Here is a 27,249-nt window from a genome sequence, read left to right on the forward strand (position 1 = left end):
AGGACGGAGACTTAGCGGAAGGGTAAGAAAGAGGAAAGTTGGATAGGCGAAGGGTAGAAAAAGCTGGAACGGCTAATGGAGATACTCCGGAGTGGCGTCGAGTTAATAGCCAGCGCGATGGAGAGAGTCGAAGGTGCGGAGAAGGGGTTGAAATATTAAATTAAACGAGCCACGTTGGCTCGGCTCCGTCGCCTTCTATTTCATCCGCGATTCGTCCTAGAGGAAGCACATTTTTGCGAAACCTAATATCAAGATTAATGCTTCCTTCGACGGTTCTGCGACGCGCCATCGGCGAGTGGCTGCTGGGCATCGGATCCTCAGGGTCTCGGCTCTTGGAACGGGTTCAAGGTCCAGGATATAGCAGACGTTGGCGACTCTGAAGGCAGCACTTCCGGCAGGAAGCTTGGACCGCATTGTCCGTGGAACTCGATTCTTTTGATGAAATATGCCAGGCGTATCGGCGCAGCGTGCAAGATGGCTAGGATTTATGGGTGACGTTCGCTGGATACCACTGGTGGGCTCGCATTGATTTGACTGCATCGTTTGTATGTTTTATCTTCGGCTTGGATTCGTTGGGATGGTTTGAATTGACGGGGACAAGGTGGAAGGTGTTTTTTGTGGGACTCGTTTGAAATACTGTTTCTCGTCTATTGTTCCTTTAGTAGAGAAGTGTATTGAGGTGGCTATGACGGTGTTATGAATGGGGTTTCCAAAGAAAGGAATTTTATTGAATAAGTAACTTGAAACAAGGGCTTCTTTCTCTCTTTCGTTTTTCTTTCTGATGATTTTTATTTGTAAATAATAATACAGGTATTATACAATGTAAAACTGATTTTCACTCGCGTGTATTACATTATTTATTTATCAGTGAAGGTAATGTGATTTCTGTTGATGTTAATATTCCTGTCTTCGACAAAATTGTCCTCCATTTTCCGATTCCATAAATTGAATTTATGGCAAACTTTTTCTTTCAAAGTATCGCCTAGGGAATTACAAGCATAGGGTGTAATATCAGAAAATCTTCCAACTTCCTGAAGTATTGCAAAATTATGCTAAAATATCCGATAATTTAGAGGAAAATCATTTGCATAATTTTTACTTTTAATTCACGTTCTATCTACCAAAATACGATTGAATAAATCCCTCTTACCAAAAGAATTGGTATCACAATGAAATATAAATTCTCTTTCCTTTCAGAAACCCTGATAAGCATAGATACAACCACGTCGCTCGTGAAAATCATAAAAATTAGCAGCTTCGTTGTGTGTTATCCTGTAACAGCCTCCGCCATTGTTACCTGAAACTACCTCGCCTACGCGGTTAACACGACCATAATCATCTCTCGACTTGCCGTAAACTTAAAATGAAACGTCGAAAACCAGAAAACTTGGGCTTTCAAGATTATACCGTGGAAAATAAGTTCTGTAATGTTGGAATAACAAGACGGAGGAAGTGGTGCAAAATAAGAGAAGGAACATCCAATCGATTAAAGACCAAGATGAAATTACTCCCTTCCAGAAGATGGAACAGGAAAATTATGTTACTCCCTTAACTTAATAGCTACGAAACAACGTAATAGACGTTACATACAAGAGAATCGTAATTGGATGAACGTAACGTGCATTTGGAGGAATCGAGTAATACTTAGAGAAGAGAAAAACGTTGAAAAATAAGAAGAAAGTAGAAAAGGAGAAACGTAAAAGGATAAAGAAATGGTCTTCGGTTTAAGAGTGGCTGGTTCTCTGATTGGTCCCTTGGCGAGAGCCCTTTTAAATGGGGCGTGTGAAATATGCATGACGAAGAATGGTTCTCGAGAATGAAATTTTCATTCGGCACCACGTGATAATGGAATATAACGACGTTTATGGGATTCACGAGCAAAGTCCCATAAGTAAGAAGGAATTAGTAAACGCGATGAGAAATTCTTGATGCATTGGCATCGCAACGTTCGAAGCTGCATAAGCGAATTTTTTAATCTCGTTACGAGGGTAAAGACATTTATATAGAGAAATTGAATTCTCCACAGCGTTTTATAAATTTAAGACGGATGTATGAGAATCTCAGTGACATATCACCGCGTCATCTGGGCCCAAATTGAATTAGGAGCTAGGTAAAAATTAAAGGGTGGGCAGAATAAAACTCGTCGTATCGTAACAAAAATTAAAGGCTTTATTTTAGAAATACTTGAGGGAGCACAGGGCACTTCTTCTCTCGACAACTGACCCAAAATTTTTGGGGTTTCTTCCACAGTGGGAAAACTCGCCCACTGCATGTAAACCCTTTCAAGCCACGTCATAAATTTCTTTCGTCTACTCCAACACAAGTTAAAGATCCAAGTGACGCATTTAATAATGTAGGATATTTTTAAGCGTTATTAAGGTACGATGGTTGAAATGTTCCTGTAGGGATCGTCTAGTTCGAGTTTAGTAAGAGTTGTTCGTTATTAGTAGCAGTCTTTAAGAGTTAGAGTTGAGATTAAATCAAATCCAGTCCTGAGTCTGCGGAAATTTAGAGCCGAAGTTCTCTCCAGCGTAGTAAAGACTGCGTGACTCTGCAATAAATTAATCTGGGAAATTAATATAACCGAAGGGACGACGACCATGCGTTAAATTTCATTTAAAGGATCTCGAAGTAAACTTCAAACATTATAGAATCACTCCATTGTCGAACAAAATTTGACTCGGAATTTAAATACTCACAGTCGTCACTTTTCCTTCGTTCGATAGAATTTAAAATACTCACCTTCTCATAGGGTCATTTAAATTGGGCCCCAAATTTGGTCCCAACTGTGGACCAAGAAATCAAACAAACAAAATAGACACTACCGTGCATAGTGATCCATAACATGTGATAGGTATTTGAAAAGTAAATTAGGCCAGGAAATAATTGGCGATTTTTCTTTGCAAAAGGGTATTTAAAAGGGGTATTTTCGCGAGTTGTCGGGACCAAGAAATAAGAAAAGGAATGGAACTAACGGTGGAAACATTCGAGTGAGGCAGAAAGTTGGCGTGATTCGTTCCCCTAAACTGATTTCGCCTACGGGAAAATATCTGATTTAGACGCCACCGCCTTTACTAGATAAACTACGTTAATGTGGGAGTCTTTTGTAAAGGCAACACGCCATTTCCTTATCTGATAAACACCCGCGGAAATAAATTCGCCCCGCATGTGTGTATAGTTTTATCAATGGGTGTAATCGGTCATCGTTAATAAGCAACCCCCTATCGTAGATCTTAATTTCCCTGGATTTTAACGAAGAATAATAAACGAGCCCGAAGGAAGAGTTTCTTCTTGCAAATGAATATCGATGGAATTTAATTCGATATTTTAATATTCATGAAACTTTATATGCGCGATAATTAACGTTAATTAATAAGAATCCGTAGGTAAGAGTTGTGGAATGATAATTAAGATGGAGGGTCGCTTTTATTCATTGCTTGGTCCTTCAAGAAAGACGTATGATCCCTATTCTATCCACGTGGTCGATTCTGCATAATGTAGATTTTCAGGGAAAATTCGAATTAAACCAGACTCTTCATAATTTTTGAATATATTTAGTTTTCGAAATTAATCAGAAATATTCTTGCCTAATATGTTGTGATGAATTTGGAAGCATTCTTCTAGATATTTGGAAAAATCGACACTAATCTGGTTTCAGAACATGCAAAGATGTAATAGTAGCTGATAAATTGAATACCTTATCACTAGTCTAAATAAAATGCTCGTGAAGTGTTATTGGCCTCTGGAATATTTATGGAATTTTTGTTGTTGAACTTCGTCGTTCCTGTTAGATGTTGATCGCGTGGGTTTTAGCATTTTCTTCAATGGTTGATGGCGATGTGATAAATCATAGTCGCGTGAATGGTTGACTCGTTCCACTTGCTGACCATTGTCTTTAAATTCGATATAAATAACATCGGTGGATTAAAATAGAAAATTTATTGCTTCTCAGATGTCGTTATGGATCTGCGAAGAATACATTGATGAAAAATTTTCAATGAGATCTGGAATTTGGCAAAATACCATCTCCTTTCTTCCCAAGTCTTTCATTCAGGCGTCTCTGAATTATGCGAGTATCTTCAGATTCATACAGCTTATTTCCTTCCTAGGTATAAGCTTCCTGGAAATTCCTACCATTGTTGTTTTCGTGCAGAAGAACGTAAGTTAAATGTCTCATGAATGGTCGACTCGTTCTACTTACGAAACAGTACTGTGGCCAAAAATTTTAGAATCTGACTTTATGGTAGCACGAGGACCGACAGTACAAAGGGATGAGCTTTATTTCTGTAATACACTATATATCTTCGTCGAAAAATTATCTGGAAATCGATAATTATTTCAAGTATTCCACGAATTAGAATCAAGTAATGTAAATTTCACGTATAGTGAACATTTCATCGCTGTAACGTGAAAATCGTGAACTATAGATAAATCATAAACAAAATATTGACCGCGCCTTTTTATGAGGTGTTTGAATATCGAAATAAATATTTAATATTCGACAAGCTTATATAAATACAAATTAAAAAAACAAATTACCATTTATAAATAAAATTAATAACAGAGAAAGTAACATTTCTCATAATTGATGTAAAATATAATTTCGTATTTTTGTTTCGGATTTTACAAGTAATAGTTTTTAATGGAGGCTATAAATTCCAAAAATTTTCCATTCTTATAGAAAATAATTAAAAAGCTGAGTGCATGAAAGAATTACCAATGGAACGAGATAAAAGGTCTCACATTTCACTATTAAAAGGGAAGAATATATATTTAATCCCCTCTGTTCAACCAAATAATTCTCTCTAAACCAATAAGCGAGTCATAACAATACCCAGGAGTCATTTATCCAGGTATAGCCCCTCTAATACAATAGCCTCCCTAAAAATGAGCTTATCTCTACCAAAACGCAATAATCGAACTGCTCCCCTAGAACTTTTCCATACACACCCCATACTTCAACCTATTACAACCCCTCCGGTCCCCGTCTTCGAGATTACTCAAGGCAATTCAACGATCGTTCGTACTCGATTCATCATACATAGCCGGTCACAAATCTTCAAGGTAAACGCGCGAAAAGTCCCTCTAAGGCGCGTTTATCTGCAGATAGAAAGCATTGGTCAGCATGTTGCGTAGGAATCGCGAAATATCAGATGTCGAAGTCGTGTGGACGCCAACAAAAAAATAAATCTCGGTAACCTTAGATCCCCGACTTGAGCTGGGTTCGTGATAAGTCGTGGGATTTCGAGAGATACAGGCTGCCAGACAGTCTCGCGACCTTAGCAGATCTTCTCTTCGATATATACGCGAAGATAAACATATAGTGACGGATAAAGGAAGGTTTTAAGTTAGCATTTATTTATATGAGTGCCTGTAATTTTTATTTTAATTATAATGTTCTACATACAGCATACGAATGTACAATAATATAGTATCGTAGGCTTAAGGAGCTTGGGCGAGAAAGGGTCATTAAAGGGAAAAGAGGCGAAAGCAAATGGTCAAAACGAAAGCCAGGTTCATAAAGAAAAGGAAAAAATATTGGAAAGGACAGTTCACTAATGAGTGTGCGATATTTTCGATGACTGAAGGAGTGAGGGTAGTTTTAAGATATTTAATTATTATAATTAAATATGTAAACATTATATAATATATTATATTGTAATAATTAAATATCTAAATATTTAGATATTATAATTAAATATTATAATTTTCTCTAAAATTAGAGAAAGCTAGGGACAATCCTCTCCATAAGATAGTGTTATATCGAGCTTAATAGTGAGTGGTTAGAAGAATTTGTTTAAAAGGGTTGTTTGTCCTTTGTATAATCCTATTTTAATAATAAATATAGTCACTCCACTATTTTGTCAAAAATAATTAAAATAAGTGATAGAATTATTTATTTTTTGAATTTTTCACTTAGACGTCACTTTGGCTAGATGGCTCAGATCTTCCAACGTAGAACAGAAATTTTAATTGCTAATCTGTCGTCAAGCATCTCTTCCTTGGTCAATAACTCTGCTGCATGATGCTTCAATGACAAATTTCGTTTGGATTCTTGAAAACTGATCTTTCAGTTATAAGCCTGGTTCTCATAGACTACGACCTCGTGGACGTAGCCTCGTCGAAGGGTCGTCATGTTGTACGACGAGCTAGCCAGCACCTCGTCTGTTCCGTATTCTCGTGTATTTCACATCCCCTGTAGGAAAGATCGTTATTTGGCCGAGGTATTTTGTTCCAGGCCGCTGTTCGCCGCAGCGATTCGCGTAACTCAAAACTTCCTACCCCTAGGTGCTTCTTTCGCTAATAAAAAGATTATTTATAGAACGGACTGCGCTTTATAGCACCGCCACTCGAGATTTCACCCTTAAACGTTGGCTGAAGACTTATCGCGAAGAGTTATCGCGAAGAATAGTCGCGTACCACTGTCACGAACGTTGCATCGTCGCGGTTAGGGTTACATTCTCATCACGAGCTTTTAGGGTGCTTCGAATACATTTCGGTATTGGTCTGTTGGAATTTATGAAACAATTCGATGATTCGATACAATTGATAGTCCGATTGGAATTGGAATAGGGGTGAGTGATGTGTCGAAAATGTGGGGACAGGATCCTGAAAATTTTTACAAATGCTGATTTAAATATTAATTATATGGGGTGTATGATACAACCCTTTCCGAACGATGACATGGCAATTCTCAAAATTATTGATAGTATTTTGAATAGGGGTCTGTGAGGTGTCGAAAATTTGGGGATTCTGAAAATTTTTGAAAATGCTGTTTTAAATATTAATTATATGGGGTGTATGATACAACCCTTTTTGAACGATGACAGGGCAATTCTCAAAATGTTTGAGAATCTCGTAGACTTCGATTGTGGATAATTCGATTATGGTTAGTGATAGCGCAGTGATCCCTCGTTAACGTTTTCCTTCCACAAATTCCTGGGATTAATAGTACAATAATATATTAGTACAATATGAACAGACGTTAAAAATTTTTCTCTATTCGCGATTGAACCGATCATAGCAATTTCTAAAATAGTATAATAATTTCTTCCACAATATTCGTGACTGTGAACACCAGTGATATTCTCTATACTATTGGGTGAATAGGGGGTGGTTGTTCCTCGACCCTTCTTGGTCCATGACCAACTTCTCACGCTCAAAACTTCGAATTTATATAAACTATACTTACTTTAAAAATTGAACTTGTATCTTTTTTATTTTTTATTTTTAGAATTTAAATTAAAAATACTTACTCTAAACATTCTCGTTTATGTCAAAATTCGAATTGTTCTCGTATGCAACTAATTTTAGGTTAGTAAATTTCGCGAATTCGAGTAAAACGATACCGTTTTCAAATATATCTGACTGAACAAATATCAGGTTCGAAAGATCAAAGAAATTTGTGGTTCGCGTAAAAGCTAAACGATACGTGTGTCTCATTATTCGAGTCACGTGCAATTGTGTCATTCGGGTATCTAATAATCGTTATGCCACATATCTTAAGAGTGCCTTTAGCTAAACCACTGTACGTTGTTTAAATTACACGTAAAATTTCACGACGATACATTACCCAGGTTATACGAGATAGTAAACTTAAAAGTAACGTTAACTTTCGCGTTCCACATTGGTACATCGTAAATTATATCCATAAATGGCTTTATAACGTCTGTATATCGTTTTCTTCTTATACCGAATAAAAAGAAAAAGAAAGAAGACACAAGGATACTGTTAAAAGTTAGACAAATAAGGGGTATTAAACAAATTTTGTTCTTAATTTTTTATTTATTCATAAAACTTATATTAAAGTTCAGAAGAGTTCAAAATTCTTAAGTGATCTTAAAATTCGCAATTAACAAAGAAAGGGAATATTTAAAAATTATAAAATGGTATTTTATATGATATATCAGTAATCGCGAGATATATACATTTTTACCCAATTTTTTAAACAATCGCGAATCTTATCACAAAGCGTAATTAAAGCTTATACAAGCCATATTAATACAAAATCGATACAACACACATCGCGACTACGCTTTCACCCACAAGACGTGCAAAAAGTGCGGCAAATAAGAGGCTCCTCTTAACTAGATTTTCCGGTCCTTGAGCACGCTAAATCACCAACAGCCATAAATCTTTCGCGGAAGTCACGTTACACGATCGCGATTAGCCCTCTTGCTGCGTTTCCTTTTATTATTACGAGGGGTGGACAAGGGTCGATACGAGAACGATCTCTGCACCGCGAAGACTTGTTCCCGATTATCCGTAGACGGTTGCACAAATTCCGTGCAAATTGATTAATATTTCCCCATCGATGAGAAGCGATTCAGTTTACCTAAATTTCCGTGTCTTCCGAAAGGGCTGAGAATGATTAATAGCTCGTGGAGCTACCATCGATCGTTCAATCAGTTTTTCCCTGAGAAAACAGCCTATGCAAAGATTTCGGTTGTTGAAAATTTTTGGAAATTTTTAAAATGACACCAGCTGGAAAATTGTACGGAAAAACAATCATTGGCAATGAATGATAATTTATATAAATTGAAGACATCTCAGTGTCTAGGTGAGCCTTGATAAAATGTTATTTTAGGGGGCTGTGAAAAATATAGGGTTGGTCAAGGAATAATTTTGCTATTTTTATATTTAGTCGTTCGAAATGTTTCTGATCTCGTCTCAATTCGTAATAAATTATTTCAATTATTGTGTTTATGTTGTATCTAATAGATTAGGAGGATTGCTTTTTATTTAAAAAATAATACAGGTAATTGAGACGTGAATTTAATATTTTAAGGTAAAATGTTGAAGATGTACTTCCGTTATAGAAATATTTGTTCGTGTGGAACTAGCAGGAAAAATTACATTCTTCCGTAAACTGGTTAATGAAACTGAAATATAAAAGGCACGAAAAACCGAGAAAATAGTTTACGAGAGATCAATCGTTGGAATTCACGCTTGAAAAATCTCTGAAATTTCACGAACCTTCGTCGAATGCATTCTTCGAACTACGATTATTCGCATCGCCGGTTTCGTATATTTTAGAATTTCTTCACAGATGTTAAAAATTTTGACGTCACTCCAAAGCGAGAGCTCCGAATAAAAGCTGAATACCTGAAATTCTTATTTCAAAAGATTAGTCGATCATTTTTTCGTTTCTCTTCACGTATACCTCAACGTGCATTTAAAATAAATAATTAAAAATAATTCTATCTGCATAAGAGATAAAATACTATCTAAATACGGGAAATAAAATATAACGTGTCCACTAAAAAAAAATTCAGAATTTAATCTTTCACCAAATAAATAATTAAAAATAATTCTAAAATAAACGGGAACCCTGGTCCACAGCAAACAAATAGTACCTATACCATTACTCTCCCCTATATAAATCCTATATGGATCAAATTACTATGCACAGCAAATACTATATTTTTAAAATGGCTGAAAAACCAATAAATCAATAACTTTCTCCTGCACCAATATCACAAGGCAAATAATTCAATATAATTCCAAAATTAGTCTCGTAGACGCATCTCGAACACTTTCGGAGTAAATAACCCAAGATAATCTCGAAATGAACCGAAACCCTAAATATTATACTACTCTCCAAACCTCCATTTTCACTCATTTCCCAATTCTCCATTTCACCCTCTTGTTCCAAAGACAAGCCACAATATCGCGCCTGCACCCCATCCCGAGCATCCGCAGTGCTGGCAATTTTGCCGCGCGATCACAGGGAAAAATAATTAACTCAACCACAGGACACCGGTCGACTGGGTGATTAATTATTCGACGCAATACGTAGGAACCATTACCTATCAAACGTCGACCGATTAAAATTGCATTGCCTGCAGAATTTACACGCGGCGACGCGCGAAATCCCGCATTTTCCAAGGGAATTTCTGCGAGCACACAGGGCCGTGGATCAAGCCACGAAGGGCAGACAGAGACGGCGAAGCAGGGCCGAGAAAGGTTAGACAGAGAGGGCGAAGTATAGGCGAGGAAGGGCCAGCATTCGAGGCGATCGCTCTTTATTGATCGATCCTTGCAATTCACGGAGAGCAGGATATCCATTAGAAGGTTCACCGCGGGTCCCGTACACATGCACGACCGGCCATTTTTCATTGATCCGCCCGTTTCTTTTCATGGCAGCCACGTACCTGGCCAGCCAGACGCCGAGTGTCTCGCCTGTTAACCTTTCAACCGACTACCGGTTCCGCTCTGAATGTGGCCAATCGATGACGAACGCCTGCTACACGCCGATCCACAACAACCCTTTGCACTTTATCTCTTGGTCTCTGTCCTTGGTAACCTAGATCGCGCCATTGTTCCTCTCCGATCTCTGCGAGTCGAAGTTCAGCTGGAAATGAATCGAGCGTGGGTATCGGGGATTAATTACCTTGTTCAGCTAGGTCTTCGCGAGTCTTTGACTAGGACAGGGGTTCGTTGACCCCGACTACGATATCGCGCGAGGTTCGAGGTGTGGAAATCAGGGTAAACATTAAGTATGACGAGTCAGAGGCACGGTTTATGGATTGGGTCCAATGTAAACATTGTCAGGCTCGGACAGGCTCGTGGTGTTAATCCTCGCTGATGTTCTTCCGTCTTAGTTTTGTGTTATTCTTCGCCGCGTTCGGACAAGTTGTCTCGACTTTGCTGTTCATTGTGGCACGTAAGTAGAATATCTTTTGGTAGAGGAAGATTTGAAAGCGTGTTTTATCTTGGTTTTTAATTTTGTTTTATCGGTGAGGGAATGGGGGTTGATTTCTAAGCGAGGGTTGAAGATTGGGAATTAATAACTGCTGTGAATAAATTGATAAGGGGTGTATTGGAATATTAGGAAGGGTACAAAATAACGTTTGGAAAATATACATATGCGATTACGTGAGTTTTATGATACGATATAAAGAATTGCATAGGGTTAGCGAGGAATATTTTATTTTAAGAAAATTCTAACGAAATTCGGTAATAATTGATTCATAGAGTTACAGAATATTAATTAATTTAGTAGTTACTAAAGTAAATTACAGAAGTAAATACTTTCACACATGCAACATCGTGTAATGAGAAATCACGGGATTCTTTGGAATAGGAATGAAACAAATTGTAATGAATCAGGATTAGAGCATAGAGGGTAATAAAATAGATAAAAATTAGTCTTTTCTTCGGTGATTTATCCGAAATATCCAGTTGCAATTCGCATCCGAATCGCATGATCTAGCTTGTAGAAGGGAACGAGCAAACAATCGCGCGTCAGTCTCTTGTTTTGGCCCGCATTTCGCGGATCACCACCTTTTGCCCTCGAATTACGTTTGTTGGCCAGAGGACAGCCACGGAACTAAAAAGCTTTTGTTAATTACACACTTAATGATCGTGAATCGGGGTTAAACGACGTGTCCCAACGGCCAGATAATTGTTTGTGCTGCGGGCTGGCTCTGACACACGAACTACGTTCCAAGAAGCTACTGGATTTCCGGCACTACGTGTCACGCTTGGTTAAGAAATTTGTCGACATCCCAAATGTAGAATGAAACGGTAAACTGTGTCTTCTTCCTCCTTTCTAGCACGAAATTTTTATTATTGAATTTTTATTTCTGATTTTGTACCTCTACAATCGGATCTTATATTCGAAATATAAAAGTTAGGGTTGTTTACAGGTTTTTATTTTAATTTGAAATGAAAAATGTAGGATATTATAATTCTGTGGCAGTGTAGTGGCATATTAATAAAATTCGAAGTACAAAAATAAGACATGAAATAGAATTAGAAGTCTCAGTTTCAAGTCACATAGGATTGCGAAGGGTTAAGTACTCAGAAGCTAAAGAAAATTATTTTATTTGCATAAATGCATAATTAAAAACTTTTTTATACCGACAGTAGCATAAAGATCTTATAAAAGTTAGGAATAATTATAGGAATAATTTAGGAATATTTTCTCCTATTTCGAATCGAAGAAAACGAAAATAAAAATACAGTACAGTAAAATAAAATTCGCAACGTTCACAAAATTTCAGACACGTGTAGGAAAATAACAGTTAAAAAAAAACGAGTATCGTACATTTTTATTAGCTTCGCAAGCACGTTTCATTGTTTCCCCTTCCGGAACAATCTGCGATCGTCTCGTAGTAATTTACCAGCTCACGGTAAATTTAATCCACGACTCCATAATTGCCAAACGAGAAACAACGATAACTGCGCCGAAACTAAACGAACGTATCAGTTTTTCGGACGACTAATGCATCGATGGGATTAAACCCGTTTCACCGTGCAGTTATTTCCCTCGTCCAGCCTTCGATGAAACATTACCCCATTTTACCATGCGGGTCCGACGATATTTTTCGGTTTACGTCGGAGAACAGGCTCGATGTGGTGGGATAAAAACGAGGAAAATTTGTTTCAGAGGTACACGAGCCACTCGTAAGTCGAATCGATCGACTCCGATTTTCTCAAATTTCTCGCAATCGGTATTAGGGTCGAGACATGTCTGAGGTGGCACTCGACACTGCAGGAACCAAGCGATCTATCTTAGTTGAATGAGCTAGTTTGGGTTCTCTATTGTCTCTACAAACGTGGACAAAGCTAGAAGATTCGCGAGAATATCGAATTTTTGAGAGGTAAAGGTGGATTTAAATTTTTTGGAGCAAATGTGGGTCTCGTTCGTCATAGTGCTAGAGCTACCTTCTCTGATATTGTAAATAGTAGAAATAAGGTTATTAATTAGTTAGGAAATTAGAATTGTCACGTCTGTAAATAGAGTCAGATAGAATACTGACCATTACTATAGTCTAATCCTTATTTATAATAATTTTACTCAAAGGTTCTTTTGATGTTAATACACTTCAGGTCTCTGGATCGCATAGATTACTCATCAAGCTATAAGGAGGTTTCTAAATATTACCGGACCATCCTCAGGAGTCGCTTTACATCCTATTCGCTCCTCTTCCTAGTCAGGGTGACGTCCTCGCATTGTGGGCCTTGTCACCTAGGTCCATCATTAAATCGCGACCTGTCGTCACGTGGTGTCACCACGTACACCAAATATCGAGAGGCGAGTGTAGTTTAATGATGAGCTTGCCCTGGACGGTTATATTTGGAAGATCATTACGTTCCCAGAATACATCAATTTCTAAATTAATTACTGCAGGTCAAAAGACATTCAAAAAGGGACTCCTACATGTCGGAGGATCTCTGTAAAAGATTCTTTGAGTCTCCAACCTTCTTCTAAATCAAATAGATGTTTGTAAATGTTTATAAACTAAATAATGTGGACAGGTAGACCGTTCTTCCATAATTATACTATGATAGTATATTCACAGTCTTCTGATCCAAAAAGTCCCGAATATACAGAGTTGATAGTCTTCACGAATCATCGTCAGTGTCACGCTATTCGAATAAAAATATAATTTCGAATTTGACTACAATTATAGTGCTGCTTTTTAAACTCGTATTTCGTCTGTCTCTCCTTTCCTAATTAATACAAAGACGGAAAACGTTTACTCAGCTTCGCTTCTCGGAATTCCCTGTCGCATAATCTGCGTATTCACGCGGTGATGCGTATTGTCAAATAATGATACGTGCGGAGGAACATAACTAAACAGGCTCGTAATTCCGAGCTTCCCCCGTGAGAGATGTGTAGGTATGTAAGCACTGTGACAGACGAACCGAAAAGCCAGAACACGAATACACGTGTTGCTAATGATTTTCGAGATATGAAGAAAATCTGCCTCGAATTCCTCCACATCCTCGCCAGAACATAGTCGAATAGCTGAACAATGGTAAATACACGGTGCTCATCACTGGTACTAATTAACCATTATTTATGGTCTCTTTGGAGACACCTTCGAAATTGTAGTATTTCATCCACAAATTTTGCAGGATAGGAATGAAGAATAAAATATCTTTTCTGTATAATTTAATTGAAAATATTGTCAAAAATTATACAAAATTTAATTATTTGTAGATTGTTGTGAATTTGGTATTTTGTGAGTTAACTTTGGGTATTTAAAATAGTTTTATTATGTATTTAAAATAGGAATCTCGTAGAGTGTGATCAATTTTTCTTTTAAAAGAACGACTTACTGTAATAATTATTTGATGCATTTCTCTTCGAGCCAGTTCCAAGGTGTCTCAGTGAAACATCCTTAAAAATGGAATTAAAAGTTTTAATAGTCTCGAGTTAACTTTAAATCTAGGTCCATTTGATTCCCGATTCACCGTCAGTTTAATTCGTGCTTAAAAAGGCGAATCGCACTTTTCGCGAAACTTGCAAGAGTTTTACTTCTACATCTGCTTGCATCGTTTGCTCTGTCTCCTTAACCCTCTTCCAACTTCCCAAGTAGCAGAAAAAAGGACAGTTCAGGATGACAATCTTATTAAAGAGACCAAGTTGCTGTTTACTCCTAATAACGCGAAATTGAAATACCGAATAATATAATTAAAAAATTCCCAAACATGCAAAAAAACAAATATTTTTAAATTGAAAATTATTTAAATCTCAATTCACATATTCAGTCAGAAAAGTATTAATGAGATCACACATTAATACACTGACTGATAAACAAAATAAAATTTAAATAGATGTAGCTAATTTCAAAAATTTTTATTCAAAATTTAAGAGTATCATTACTAACAAATAAACACAGGGATACCTAACTTCACCAATTTTTTTTTTTTTTAAATTAAACAGTATCATTACCAACAAATAAACGCAGGGGTACCTAACTTTTTTAAATATATTTTTTAATAATATTTCTTTTTAATGCCTAGCAAAAATTTTTGTTTAGAATTAAACAAAATCGATAGGAAAATGACCGAAATAATTTTTCTCCTTGCACGAAATATTATGCTTTTACTACATATTTCACGTTCGATATCTCTCCACCTGTATCACCTCGCAATATCAAACCCAATCCTATATACCTTGATCCCCGGATCGACTGTAATACATTTTAACCAAGAATTTCACGGTCGATTCTTTCGCGATTCCACAACGTGTTCGTCCAATCCCAGTGCACGATGAATCTCTATCGAAATTCAAGTCAGCCTCACCGCGCCATCCATCACGATTCACAACGTCGACACGACGCGTTGTCTCGGGAGGATTTCCGGTTGAAATCTCGCGACAGTACAGCCGCGAGTTCTTGCACGACGACACCAACGGACACGTTACGTCTGCGAATTCAATTTCTCGCGAGGATTCGCGGGATAATGACGTCGTCGGGCCAAAAACGCGACTATTATTCCTCGTATTATTCCTCTGGTAGCGAGCTGGGTCGTCGAGGACCACGTCGAGATCTCGATCGGCTGATTCTCAATGGCGAATGGATTTCACGTGTTACGAGGAAACCCTCTTTCACGAGTACCTTCATGAGACTCGTTGACCATCGATGGAATTCCATACATGCTGCTCGATTGTCCTTCTCTTCTTTTCTTCTCTTCCTTACACTCGGTTTCTCGTTCTTCACCATAGGTGACGGAGATTTCTTTCGTATCTTGGATTTTCTATTGTGTCTTTTCTATTACATTTTCCCGAATATCCTTTTTATTATAGCTTTACTACTCTTTCTTAGAGTTGCGGATCTTTCTTCCTCGGTTCTGGTGTTTTTGGAAGTGCTCTATTTGCATTAATTATTCCCTGTATTCCTATATAATATATAAAAGATTCGAGATTTGATCGAGAGATATATTTGAGAATACAGTTCCTGTTTCACTGAAGGAAGAAATAGGGGATTATTTTAATTATTTTAATAATTGGAAAAACCAAGAGAGAATGTAAGAAAAAAATATTAAAAAATTAGAAGATCGATTAATTAAGCTACTGTATTAATTTAGTGTTAATTTATATATGTTAGAAATTATTTTAAACAGTTTTTCGAAATAGAACTTCCACTCTCAGTATTTCGCAAAGTACTCTTTAAGAATTAGGACAATTAGGAGGATCCTAACACCCTGTACACCCTGTGGTAAACAGAGTTGTCTAATCGAATCATCCCCTATAGAATTTTCACACGCTCGAAGCATAAATAGACACAGAGACGCGAAGTTTAGCGAAGAGCAAGCAAGTTCTTTGGAACCCAGTACTAAAGAATCACGGACGACCGGTCTGATCGTTTCCGGAGAACGCAGCGTCGCGACGCGTGGTTCCCTGCCGTCGAATGAAATCCGTTTTCACGGACGCGTAAATCGCACGATAAGAAAAGCGTCGCGACGATCTCTCTGTTACGCTTCTGATATTTTTGCGGGGATAGAGAAGGAAGTGGCTGCATCGATCGGTCGACGTGTAACAATTTCGGGAACGAGATCAGTGTCGAGCACTGGGCTCTCGTCCTAATTTCGTACTGGGTTCTAAATTTAATTTACGCAAGCTTTCGGGATTATCCGCTGCGAGATTAGTGGCTTACGCATCGATCATCCGTGCCTAGCGAAGCATGCCTGTTTTTTCAGCGCGCCATCTTCCCAAGGCGCGAAATTAAATTCGTGACACTTTTCCTGCGTCTCTATTTCTTCTTCCATTTTTCCCATGCTTATTTAACACGTTGACTGCCAACTACGAGATATCTTGTAGGTTGTTTACTTGCTCAGGACGCCTACTACGAGTTATCTCGTTCCCTTCGTCATTTGCCATATTTGTACAGCTACGAGGAAACCCGTAGTACAACTGTAGTATAATTCAAAAAGAAAAAGTTTATACAAATTTATTTTCAAAACAAAAACATTTTTTAAGCTTTTTGATTATTACTATGTACTATAAATAAAGTTTTTGATAATATAACGTGATTAAATGAAATTGGCTTCTTAGACCAGAGTCGTGAAAAGTTACGTGGCAGTCAACGTGTTAAATTACGTTTCAAGGTTCAAGTTTTATACACTTTTCTTTTTATTATTGTAATTTGTATTTTGAATTTCATCTTTAATTTCGCGTTCAGTTTGGATTTGTTGAATCCACGTGAAAAGTGTCACGAATTTACACGGGACGTCCATACGCTCTCGCCTTCGCTGCGAATTCGCATTCTGTAGTTCGACGTCTCATCTCTAATCATGGCTATAAGTCTGAAAGTGTTCGTAAACCGTTTGTTGTAGATACGATCGAACCTTCCTGGCGATACGCAGGATAATATGAGAGCGGTAAGACAACCCTTAATATCAATCTACCAATCATTCATTCTCTAGTCGATCGTTAGACGATACTTTGTCGAAGCTTCCATCTAAAATTTATGGTGCAACGGGACACATTCCACGCGAAGAAAGCAAATTTTCCGGCTGATTTATTCCGGTACACACATCGCCAAAAAATATATTTGGTTCGGAAGATATAGCCATATCGTAAAATACACGTGTTTCGATTTTTGAAACAGTAATTAATATTTTAAGGTGATAAGGCGTTCGAATAATGACAAAGAGTGGTATATAATCGACAATAATATCCATTCGTTTGCTCAATTGATGTTATTTCAATGATTCTGTTGACTCAAAATTGTCGTCGAATTTTTGTTCCAAGTTTTTTAATTATTCGAAATATTGCACGAAATTTAGTGATAATAAATTTATTGTCAATTAATAATTATACCGTAAATAATTTTTAACATTCTTGTTAAATATTGCAGACGGCATTTTGTGTTATCGCTTATAATAATTATACTAATTTATTTCATTATGTCTTCCGAACCAACTGTAATTCCAAAATTTTAATGATGCAATAGTAATTAAATTGTTAAATATCGGTAATTACTTTCTTTCCCAAAATTCCTCATAAAAATGAGATCAAAATTAACCCTGCTGTTTCCACAAATTATATTTTTAAATCTCTCTTCATCGTCTTCATCTTCATTTAGTATATTTAAATTTTATAATAATATTTTCCTGTCATATATTTAATATTTACAATAAAATTTAACGATATATAATCCACAATATCTTTAAAATTCTACATTTTAACCAGCATAGTTACAAGCAGAAAACACAGCAGGGTTAATCGCACATAAGTAAGGATTTTTATCGCGTCAAGCACACTAGCCTAATAGCAGATCCCCAGTTACGATTCCCCGCGATCATCTTCGCAATGCAACTCGAGCACGAGCGAACGTATGATAAATTAAAGCGAACGCAAACGAAGGTTGGCAAGTTGAATTTGTTCTGAACAAACAATGTGTGTGCATTACGCGTGCAACGCTTGATCGTTTGCAGAAACTTCGTGCGCGTTAAATATTCAACTGTACGCGCGATCCCTTTGCGCTCGGCCTCCATTTCCGAAGATTGCAGCCGGTTTTACAACGACCACCATTTTCTCTGTGAACCACTTCGACTTCATCGTTCTGTCAGACACTTTATGGTGACGTTAAGGCGATTATGAAACTGGCAGCAAATACGAATTCTGCGAAATAACGCGATAAACCAGCTGGTCCCACTGTCATTTCGTTTGAATTTCTCTTCCATTTCGTTTGGGGTGGTTTCAGGATGAAAAATGGATTGGAAATGTCGAGTGTTTTTTGTTCTTCATGTGCTCCTATCACTGATTGTAATTCATTCGCAATTTCCATTATTCGATCATGTCGTTTTCAAAGAGTAAGATCTTAGACAGCAAAATTAGGATTAAAGATAGTACTTTGGTTCGAGGCTAGTTAGAAACTAATTTCTTAACGTTGAATTGGAAATTTTCTATTGGAACTTGGTTATATCTGGATTTTGATTTCAAAATTCAAGCTATAATAAAATTTTCTTGTAAATTATTGATGGTCAGATAATTTGGATTCTTATCAGAGAATACTAGCATTCAAATTTTTTCTAGATCTAATTTATTTTCTTATTAATTGGGAAGATGATAAAGATGATGTCCGTGGATCAATTTTGTATTTTTATTTATATTATTTTCGAGAATTTTAAATCTTCGAGGTGCTAAGAGTTTTCAATTTTAGGGAAAGGAATGAAATATCTGTTCCAAGTTCGTGGTAATCAGTCAAATCTTTAGTTTTAAATGTGTTCAAAATAATGGTCAACATGTAGTGTAATTAATAATTGATTTATAATTAATAATTCGAACGTAAGTAATAGCGAAAATCATTTATCAAGGAAATAAAGCGTCGCAACTGCTGCGAACTTTCCAGTGTGCTGTTTGATTAATCTGTAAGCTGATTTCATAACAAAGTTACAGATTAATCAATTAGTCAATGTTCAGATTAATCTCGTTAATTAATCTTTCGTTCTTGCATAGCGTAACTTTCGTTTGTTTGTGGAACAAAATTTTCCAACAGACATGGAAATTATCAGTCACGATTCTATTCATAATTTACGAAAAATCACAGCTCTCGCGCCAAAACTTCATCCCTTGATAGAGCCAAAAGAGATGAAGGAGGAAACCTTCGAGCTACGTATAGTCGCCACATTGATTCTGATCCTCAAAAATTCTCGAAAATCCTGGAAAATCCTAAAAAATCGCTATCATATTAAAACTCCATCCCCTATTATTCCCAAGATAGGTAAAACCCTTAAGCCATGGCACACCGAGTCGTGCGATCGCGTCTGATCACCGCTATGAGACACTAATTCTCATAAGGAGGGTGGTGCGAGTTGGTCCAGATTTAAACACCCACGAGATAATAATCTGGCGTAAAATTGGGGCGTAAAAAAGGGTCGGGGAGGCGATAAAAATAATCAGACGAGCAGGAGGTAATTCTCGCGGCGAGGCGTCGGATAACTAAGCTCTCAGTCCCATTGGACCACCCTGTCTCCGTTTCCGGCCAGACCGGGGTGTCTGCGACCACCCCCAGCTGTTCTCGCTTCCCTCAATTATCCCGAATGTCATCTGCATTCCTGACGACGAGGCTCACGTTCACCCGCGTTTCCGTTCGCCTGTACCCGTCTCCTCGAACAGCTCATTTACAGGCCCGTCCGAATTTTCATCGGTGTTCATGCTCACCCACCCTTAGAAGCTGCCGGGATTATTTTAGGAAGTGGAGAGCGTATTACGTTGCTCGTATCGTGCCGGGGAATCAATTTTGTGCGTTGTGACCGTCGTTGAATTAATTATACGCGATACTCAGGATGGAGATGACACGCGTCGCTGAGGGGGATTTAAACCCCCAATTCGCTTTGGTTATGGTGGTCCGTAAAGCGTGGAATGTTGGAATAGTGTCCTTTGTAGAGCTAACGTAGGTATCGTGGCATAGAAAATCTTTGCTGGTGCTTTTAGAGGCTCCTTTTGAGGGGTCTGTTATGGTAATGCACGATTTTTAGAAATCCTCGATTAGGTACTGTGATACGACTTTGCGTTAAGAAAATATTAGCTTCGAGATTCTTGGAAATTCTACGATATTTTTATCTTAAAAGAAATTTTATAAAAGTTTCCCAGACTTTTGGGGGATTGCGATATTCCTTTAAGGGCAAATGAGGCAAGAGTGAAATATAATTTTGTATTTGGATTGTTATTAATATTAATGAAATAGTAGAGTAAGGGATGAAATCATTTCTTCTTTTTCAGAAGCATTTGAGGTGTCTTCCTTCATTTTAGGTATAGCAAAATATAAATTATGAATGGTGGATTTTTCAAATTTTCGTTTACATATTTACATTCCCTGTTTTGTTGTAACTCGGCTAAATTGTTTCTTATAGAGATAGTAAATTTTTAGAGATAGTAAATCATCGATTTGAGATAAATAATTAAAATATAGTTTATAGTATATAGTTTCTTTTGATAAGATTAATTTAAATTTTGTTGAAATAAATATTCGCCTATTTCTCCAGAACGAATTATATCTGTGTAAAAATAATTTTAGATTCTCTTCTCTAATACCTAGTATGGTACCTAATACCTAATATGTTTTAACATAAAATGAACCAAGATATGTGTATTTCTTCTACTCTGACATTTTTCCTTTTTATCGCTCTTGTATATTTTTATCTTGTTTAATTTCGTTATCACTATTTCCTTGAGATTATCCCTCTTCGATTTCCTGTCTCAGCGATTTACGCCGAGGTAATTCCACTGATAAAAGTTAATATCGAGAACGGTGTTCGTATGTGTAAACCCCGGCTTAGACTGCTAACCTCGTTAATATTCAATGGTCATACCAACCGTACGCTGTTGTCGTAAATTTCACGAAGTTCCTTCATACGATCTACGATATCGCTATTTTTTCCAGCAACTTAATCGAGATAAGTACGTAATCTAATATAATACGTCTGACTCAATCAATTCTATACTGGCTTATTGAATTTCCTTTGGTAATCCTTTCACACAGTAGACAGTTTTCCTTCGTTATTTCAGAAGACTTAACCTCTTGTTCGAAACGCAGGTAACAAACTTACAAAGTAACGTAGGTACGAAATTAAAAAATTGTATAATTATAAAATTATAAATGTGGAAAATCAAATGAAATCAGATGAAATTACTAAATTAGGCTAGTATGTGAATGGTTGCTAAAGCAATCAAGTTACTAAAGGATTAAATTATTATGTTATAAAATTACTAAATGTACAAAGTCACTAGTTTCTCTATAATTTCTCCAATTCTTGGTGGATTTGGTTGATATTAAAATTGATTCGTGGACAATAATTTCTGATATAAAAGGGGTAAATCATAATAGTAACGGGATTAGTAAGCGTGAAATTTACTGATCATCTAGGGATTTTCGTTCGATAATTGTCAAGCGGACGGTAAAATGACCTTGCAATCAGGCTCGTTGGAGTTTCAATGGACTAATCTGTTTATCTTCGGCAAAGCGGCGTAGAGCTCTGGCTGTTCGTGCGGATCGCGATTCAACTAGTTAGGTTTTCGGGTCAATGAACCGACCTCAAACCAGCCGAAAAGTCGGACTGGTCGAATCGTTGATCGTAGAGCTAGGTCTTGGTTCTAAGTCTCGCTCATTAGAATACTTGTCGTCGAAATCGAGTCTCGCTTTGAAGATTCCAGGTGTCGATATCGATAACAGAACAGCGATTAATTTAACGAATTAGAAATTTCAGTAGATGTTATTCTACTTTTTATTCTTTATTTTCATTCGTTAAAATTATTAAAATTAAAATATCCAGAAGTCCTAATGGCGAACTTTGAGTTCACCACGCGTCATTTTTATTCCCACTTTCTTACCGTGTACGTCCCTAGGGGTGCCTCGATTCATGTAAACCCTGTTCTCCCTTTATACTCGTTGCTCGTCTCATTGATCATGCATGTGATCATTCTAATTACCTCAAGTAGCACGTTATCTATTCTCGTTCGGCTAAAGGGGTCCAAATTATCTTAACGTCAAGCACGGTTTGCTACATCTAACGACGCACAGACTTCCCGTCGAAGTCTCACGCAATCCGATTATCTAGACGCGATGTCGAAATAGATGCAAAGCCAAAACGCAGGCAGGGCCCTAAGGGGTTTGCGTCTCCACATATTTGATGAGGAAAAGGTTTAGCTCGACGTCACGTGCAAATCATCGAGCATTCGGACATTATCGAATCACAACTCACGTCGATTAATAAATAAATCGTTTACAGCGCAAATCGATTAACTCCACTTTTTGAAAAATCTTAAACATAAAAAGTTATCACTATACCAAGTGCTTTGACACTTAAATTTCAGATTTTTCAAAAAGTGAAATTAATCAATTTGTGCAGTGAATAGCTCAAATCATATCAGACGAATAATCGTGACTTAAGAAAATGATAATTTACATATGTATATTTACATATTTATAGTCATATATTATAAATTAAAATATTAATTACGACAAAGGTACTAGCTAGATCTAATAACTCAATTTTTCTGCTATTGTGTTGAAAATAATTTTATTTTATCTCAATGTAAGTGAACACTTACATATAGGATAATTAATGAAATTATTTCTTTCGCATTTTTGACTGAGATTACTTGCACAGGTAATACAGTTGACCACGTGTACCAGTTATTAGAAAGATAAATATTTTACTACATTGCTTTGTCATATAATTATTAGCAAGGTGGGTTAAAAATTAAATGCACATGCACGTTGAATTAATTTAAAAATTTAGACACCTCGTTGTTAATTTTCCTGGGCTGGAGTTTTCACCAGAGGTTCACGATAATGAGAATTACGTGAAAGTTGTAAAATATTCTACAATTTAAAGCATGCAGAATGAGTCTAGGTAAATATCGTAAAAGTTTATATGCGTATTATACGTATTAGAGTTAGGAAAGTAAATATTAATTCACCGGGAACCTGGGTTATGTATATAGATAATATTAAGCCATATTTTTAATGGCTATTTTATGTTTAATTAAACTACTAGTTTTAATATACACCTGTGTATACAATGGTCACGTATTGCGTAAGTTTCGCCTATGCCCTCGTAATTCTTGCTAGTTTCGCATTGACGTAGGTACACTATGAATTTTAAACGACCGCGCAGGTAAAAAACGTTTGAATTTAATTAAAATGCATGCTATAACATACGGTGGTTTAATCTCGACAGAGGAAACAAAGGATAACCACGTGAGTCCTTTTTTAGTTTCGGTTCTTCTTTCCGGCACCCTGTACCATAAATGTCGATATCACGAAACACTGAATTTGAATAAAATTGGGAAACAAAAGGCGGAAAAGTATCGATTTTCATTGCACAAACGAAAACAAAAGGAATCAAAATGTCATTAATACATTTATCGACAAAAAATTAAAAATTAGGTTGTTAAAATTAGAGCAATAATTTTGATTTTAGAAAAAATAAAAAACCTAGAATTCAATTTCGAAATACAGTTAAAAAGTTAGAAATAGAATAAGATCGTTTTGTTGTCAGTTTGCTACCGAAGTGGAATAAGTTCCATGTATAATTTTCGTTGTAATTACATAGAAGTTAGGTATCGCTACCGTGGACATATCGAAACACGAGTTTCGTATTTACTATGATAGCTGTTTATCAGTATCCAGTTGCAGTGGTAAACAAGAGAGATTTGTTTCTCCGGAAGGATCGAGAACCGCAATACCGTTGTTATCGTGTCCGCAAATTGCGAGTTGAATTCGGGCACACGCCTTGTCGCGTGTAACTCACGACTGCTTCCTCGAATGCTCTCGTGAATTTTAACTAATCCGTCCTTTATGAATTATATTTTCCATTCACCGGCAATAATTATATTTCATCTGCTAGAGGAAATTTAACACCTTCCACACGCTTCATGTACTATTTTCAAAAACATCAATCGTAATTTATTCCCTTTAGAAAATTCATAGAGGTCAGTATCTGCAGGAAGTGGGGAAGTCAAGTGATTTATAAATATAATAACTTCAACGCGTCGTTTAACACAGTTAGGTAATTATTTCTTAATGTTTATTAAATATTTCATACCGAATACATTCGGTATTTAATAAATCTTTAATATAACATTCTGATATAATAAAATCAATGAAACGTGTTCGCTATTAATGCAGTTGATATATTTTATTCCCTGTTCAATGCGAATTTTAAATTGCCATTGTCATTGCCATTGTCGTTAACAATAAATTTGATAATTTATACATTCCATAAATTAAAACTGTATTCACACCTCTGTAGGATAAATTTCCATGATATGTATATTTGTAACAAAATATTCTTATTTTCCCTGTATTTCTGATTAAAATGAAATTTAACTCACCTAACTTGTAAGGCGAGAATTATCCTAACGTCCTTAATTTTTATGCAACACTTCACTTTAGCCAAAAAATCGTGCCCTTTTATAGAACCTCGCATATTTCGTAAACCGAGAATGATAGAGCAATTTCAATTACGGACTCGTGACCAGAAAAGTAAAGTCTGCGAGAATCGCCCAATGTGTATTACAGATTAAGGAAAAAGTTCAAATTTGTTGGACAGTGTAATAGGTACGAGTAGCATTGTAGATAAGCGTGCGCCCCAAAATTGTACATTCAGGAGAACGCAAAGTCCCCTAGAATTTCTCAGAAATTAGATTTCACGATGCACAGTCCCACATCGTTTATCCACCCGTCCATTCGGTGCAAAACATCGTGGAAATTATCCATTTAAAAACCTTAAACAGCCATATCAATTCAGCGGCCAAGGTAAAACCGTGATCCTTGCACGCGTTTCACTAAAAATTCCAAACTCACAGAACTTCAAACCACAACACGAACTCCGCGGTGTGCATCGCACATACCAACGAGTCGACCGACACGCCGAGTAGTAGAGAGAAATCATTCAACATAACCAGAGAAGTGAAACTCGCAAAGAACCCCATACCCACCGAGCAAATGCACTCGCGAAGTTGCGGCCCGCTATCTAAACGACAAAACGACGAGAACAAAGAAAGCGGAGAGAAAGAGCAAGGAAATTGAACGAATACTGAAATTTCTGTTACAGTGCAGCGGCCACGCGGTGAGGTGCTTCGCGGGTGGTCCACGCAAGAGCAACGAGTCGCAGTGTCCAATGCTGCAGAAGCTCGAGAAGCCCGTCCTCTCCTCGTCAACGACGACCACGCCACCGATGACGTCGACCAAGTCGACGATCGTGAGGAACCACCTGAACAGCACCTGTAGCGTGACGAATTCTCCTCACCAGAAGAAGCAGAGGTTCCAGCATCATAATGAGCGCCTTCATCGTCTGTTGGCTACCGTTTTTCGTATTGGCCCTGGTCAGACTGTGTTTATCAGACCCCCAAGCCATCCCGGCGTTTCTATCCAGTCTGTTCCTTTGGCTCGGTTATTGCAACAGCCTATTGAACCCCATCATCTACGCAACCCTAAACAGGGACTTCAGAAAGCCGTTCCGCGAGATCCTCTACTTCCGTTGCAGCAACCTGAACCGCATGATGAGGGAGGAGTTTTATCAGAGCCAGTACGGCGATCCTATCAACAACTGCGACATGAAGGCAAGCGAGATGGACGACGCCGAGCGTCTGAACAATCAGGGTATCGAGGCGATCGACATCGCCGCGAGCGCTCCTAACGAGAGCTTCCTGTGATCTCAGAGTGATCTCGATCGTCAAACCGATCGCGAGACCCTCGAAACGGACCTGGATCAACCATGATCTCGGGTCTAACTCGACTATCAGAGGACTACCGTCGAGCTCGATCGATGTTCCGGTTTCGCGAACGAAACCGATCCTAGATTATCCGCAGGCTGGTAGAACGTAACTCTGCTTTCGATTTCCGATAACTGGCTACCCGATGGACTTGGCCGTTCGCCACGTTGCAATTGGATAGACGAACCGTGACGAGAGTCAAGATCTAATTTCTCCCGGAGACTTCCTTCCAACTGACTAAGTAAACGTATTCAAAATCGTAACTGTACGTTCGATGATCATGCATGTTAACGTAGACTCAGCGACTCGGTCGATTTCTCGTCTTAGATCATCCGAAGCGGGTCGAAGAATCTAAATGACCTGTTCCCGACAAGTATCGCTATTTTCAGCTGGATCGACCTCTGCAACCTGTCGCGTCGTGGTCAGGCGTCCAAGAGAGACCTCGTGAAATCCTTTTCGTTTCGTGACAGGCGAAGAAATGGTCCAAGCACTGTCTCTGTGGAGCGACAGCAGCTGCAAGAACAGACGCTGCTCCGACTGCACTGGGATCGCGTGAAGAGTGAGACGCGGTGAAGAAGGGTCGGCAAAGAAATTCTCTTAGGGTTTAAACGTGATTGTCTCGGCTTTGAGAAACAAGAACGATACACTAGAGAGCTAGAATGCTTGTTTACGATATTAAGTACGTTCCTCGATCGAGGTGTCCATGATGCGCTGACGAAACGAGACTCGCGTTCTCGTGGATAATCATGGTCTCTGATATTGTACAGAAGATACGATTAACTAATCTGTGTAGTGTCGCGTCGATAATCCTGAACGGTGTGTAACTAGCAAAATGTGAGATGTGTCTTGAAAATAGAAACTCTTCCGAAAAACGCGTCTACCAGTGTACACGGTTTTCGAAAATTGCGATGCTCGAGAGAAAAGCAAATTGGCGTGCGTTTCGATCGATACTGATCTTTCGATGATGGAATCCGCGTGATTTATTCCGCGCGCCGGAATATCGCCGATTATCTATTGGAGACACGCGAGATGCTGAAATTAATGCTGGAATTAATGCTGGAATTTAAGAGCAATTTATAGAGGGGAAACTTCATTGGATTTAGTTCCCTGTATTGTTTCAGCAATAGAGTATTTATTAATTAGAATGAATCACATTGTATTTAAGGGTGTAAATTTGAAGTAAAAAATTTAAACGTTAGTAATATTCGGTATAAAACGGATCCTGGCTTAATACGACTTATAAGTGAGATCAGAGAAACATGAAAGTTTGTCGCAAAACTATC

The 27,249-nt window shown here is 37.6% G+C and overlaps 1 protein-coding gene across 1 annotated transcript in view; it reads left to right on the forward strand.

Annotated features, from left to right (window-relative positions):
* 5-HT7 (5-hydroxytryptamine receptor 7) overlaps nt 1-26,545 on the forward strand; it is a 158,913-nt gene extending 132,368 nt beyond the window's left edge. The window contains 2 exon segments of the mRNA XM_017910784.1: nt 25,306-25,517; nt 25,519-26,545. Of these exon segments, the coding sequence (XP_017766273.1) occupies nt 25,306-25,517; nt 25,519-25,906 (600 nt within the window). The 3' untranslated portion in view covers nt 25,907-26,545.
* The last annotated feature ends 704 nt before the right edge of the window (nt 26,546-27,249 follow it).

Source organism: Eufriesea mexicana, unplaced genomic scaffold (assembly GCF_001483705.2).
Source record: "Eufriesea mexicana isolate 0111107269 unplaced genomic scaffold, ASM148370v2 scaffold172, whole genome shotgun sequence".
Lineage (NCBI taxonomy): Eukaryota > Metazoa > Arthropoda > Insecta > Hymenoptera > Apidae > Eufriesea > Eufriesea mexicana.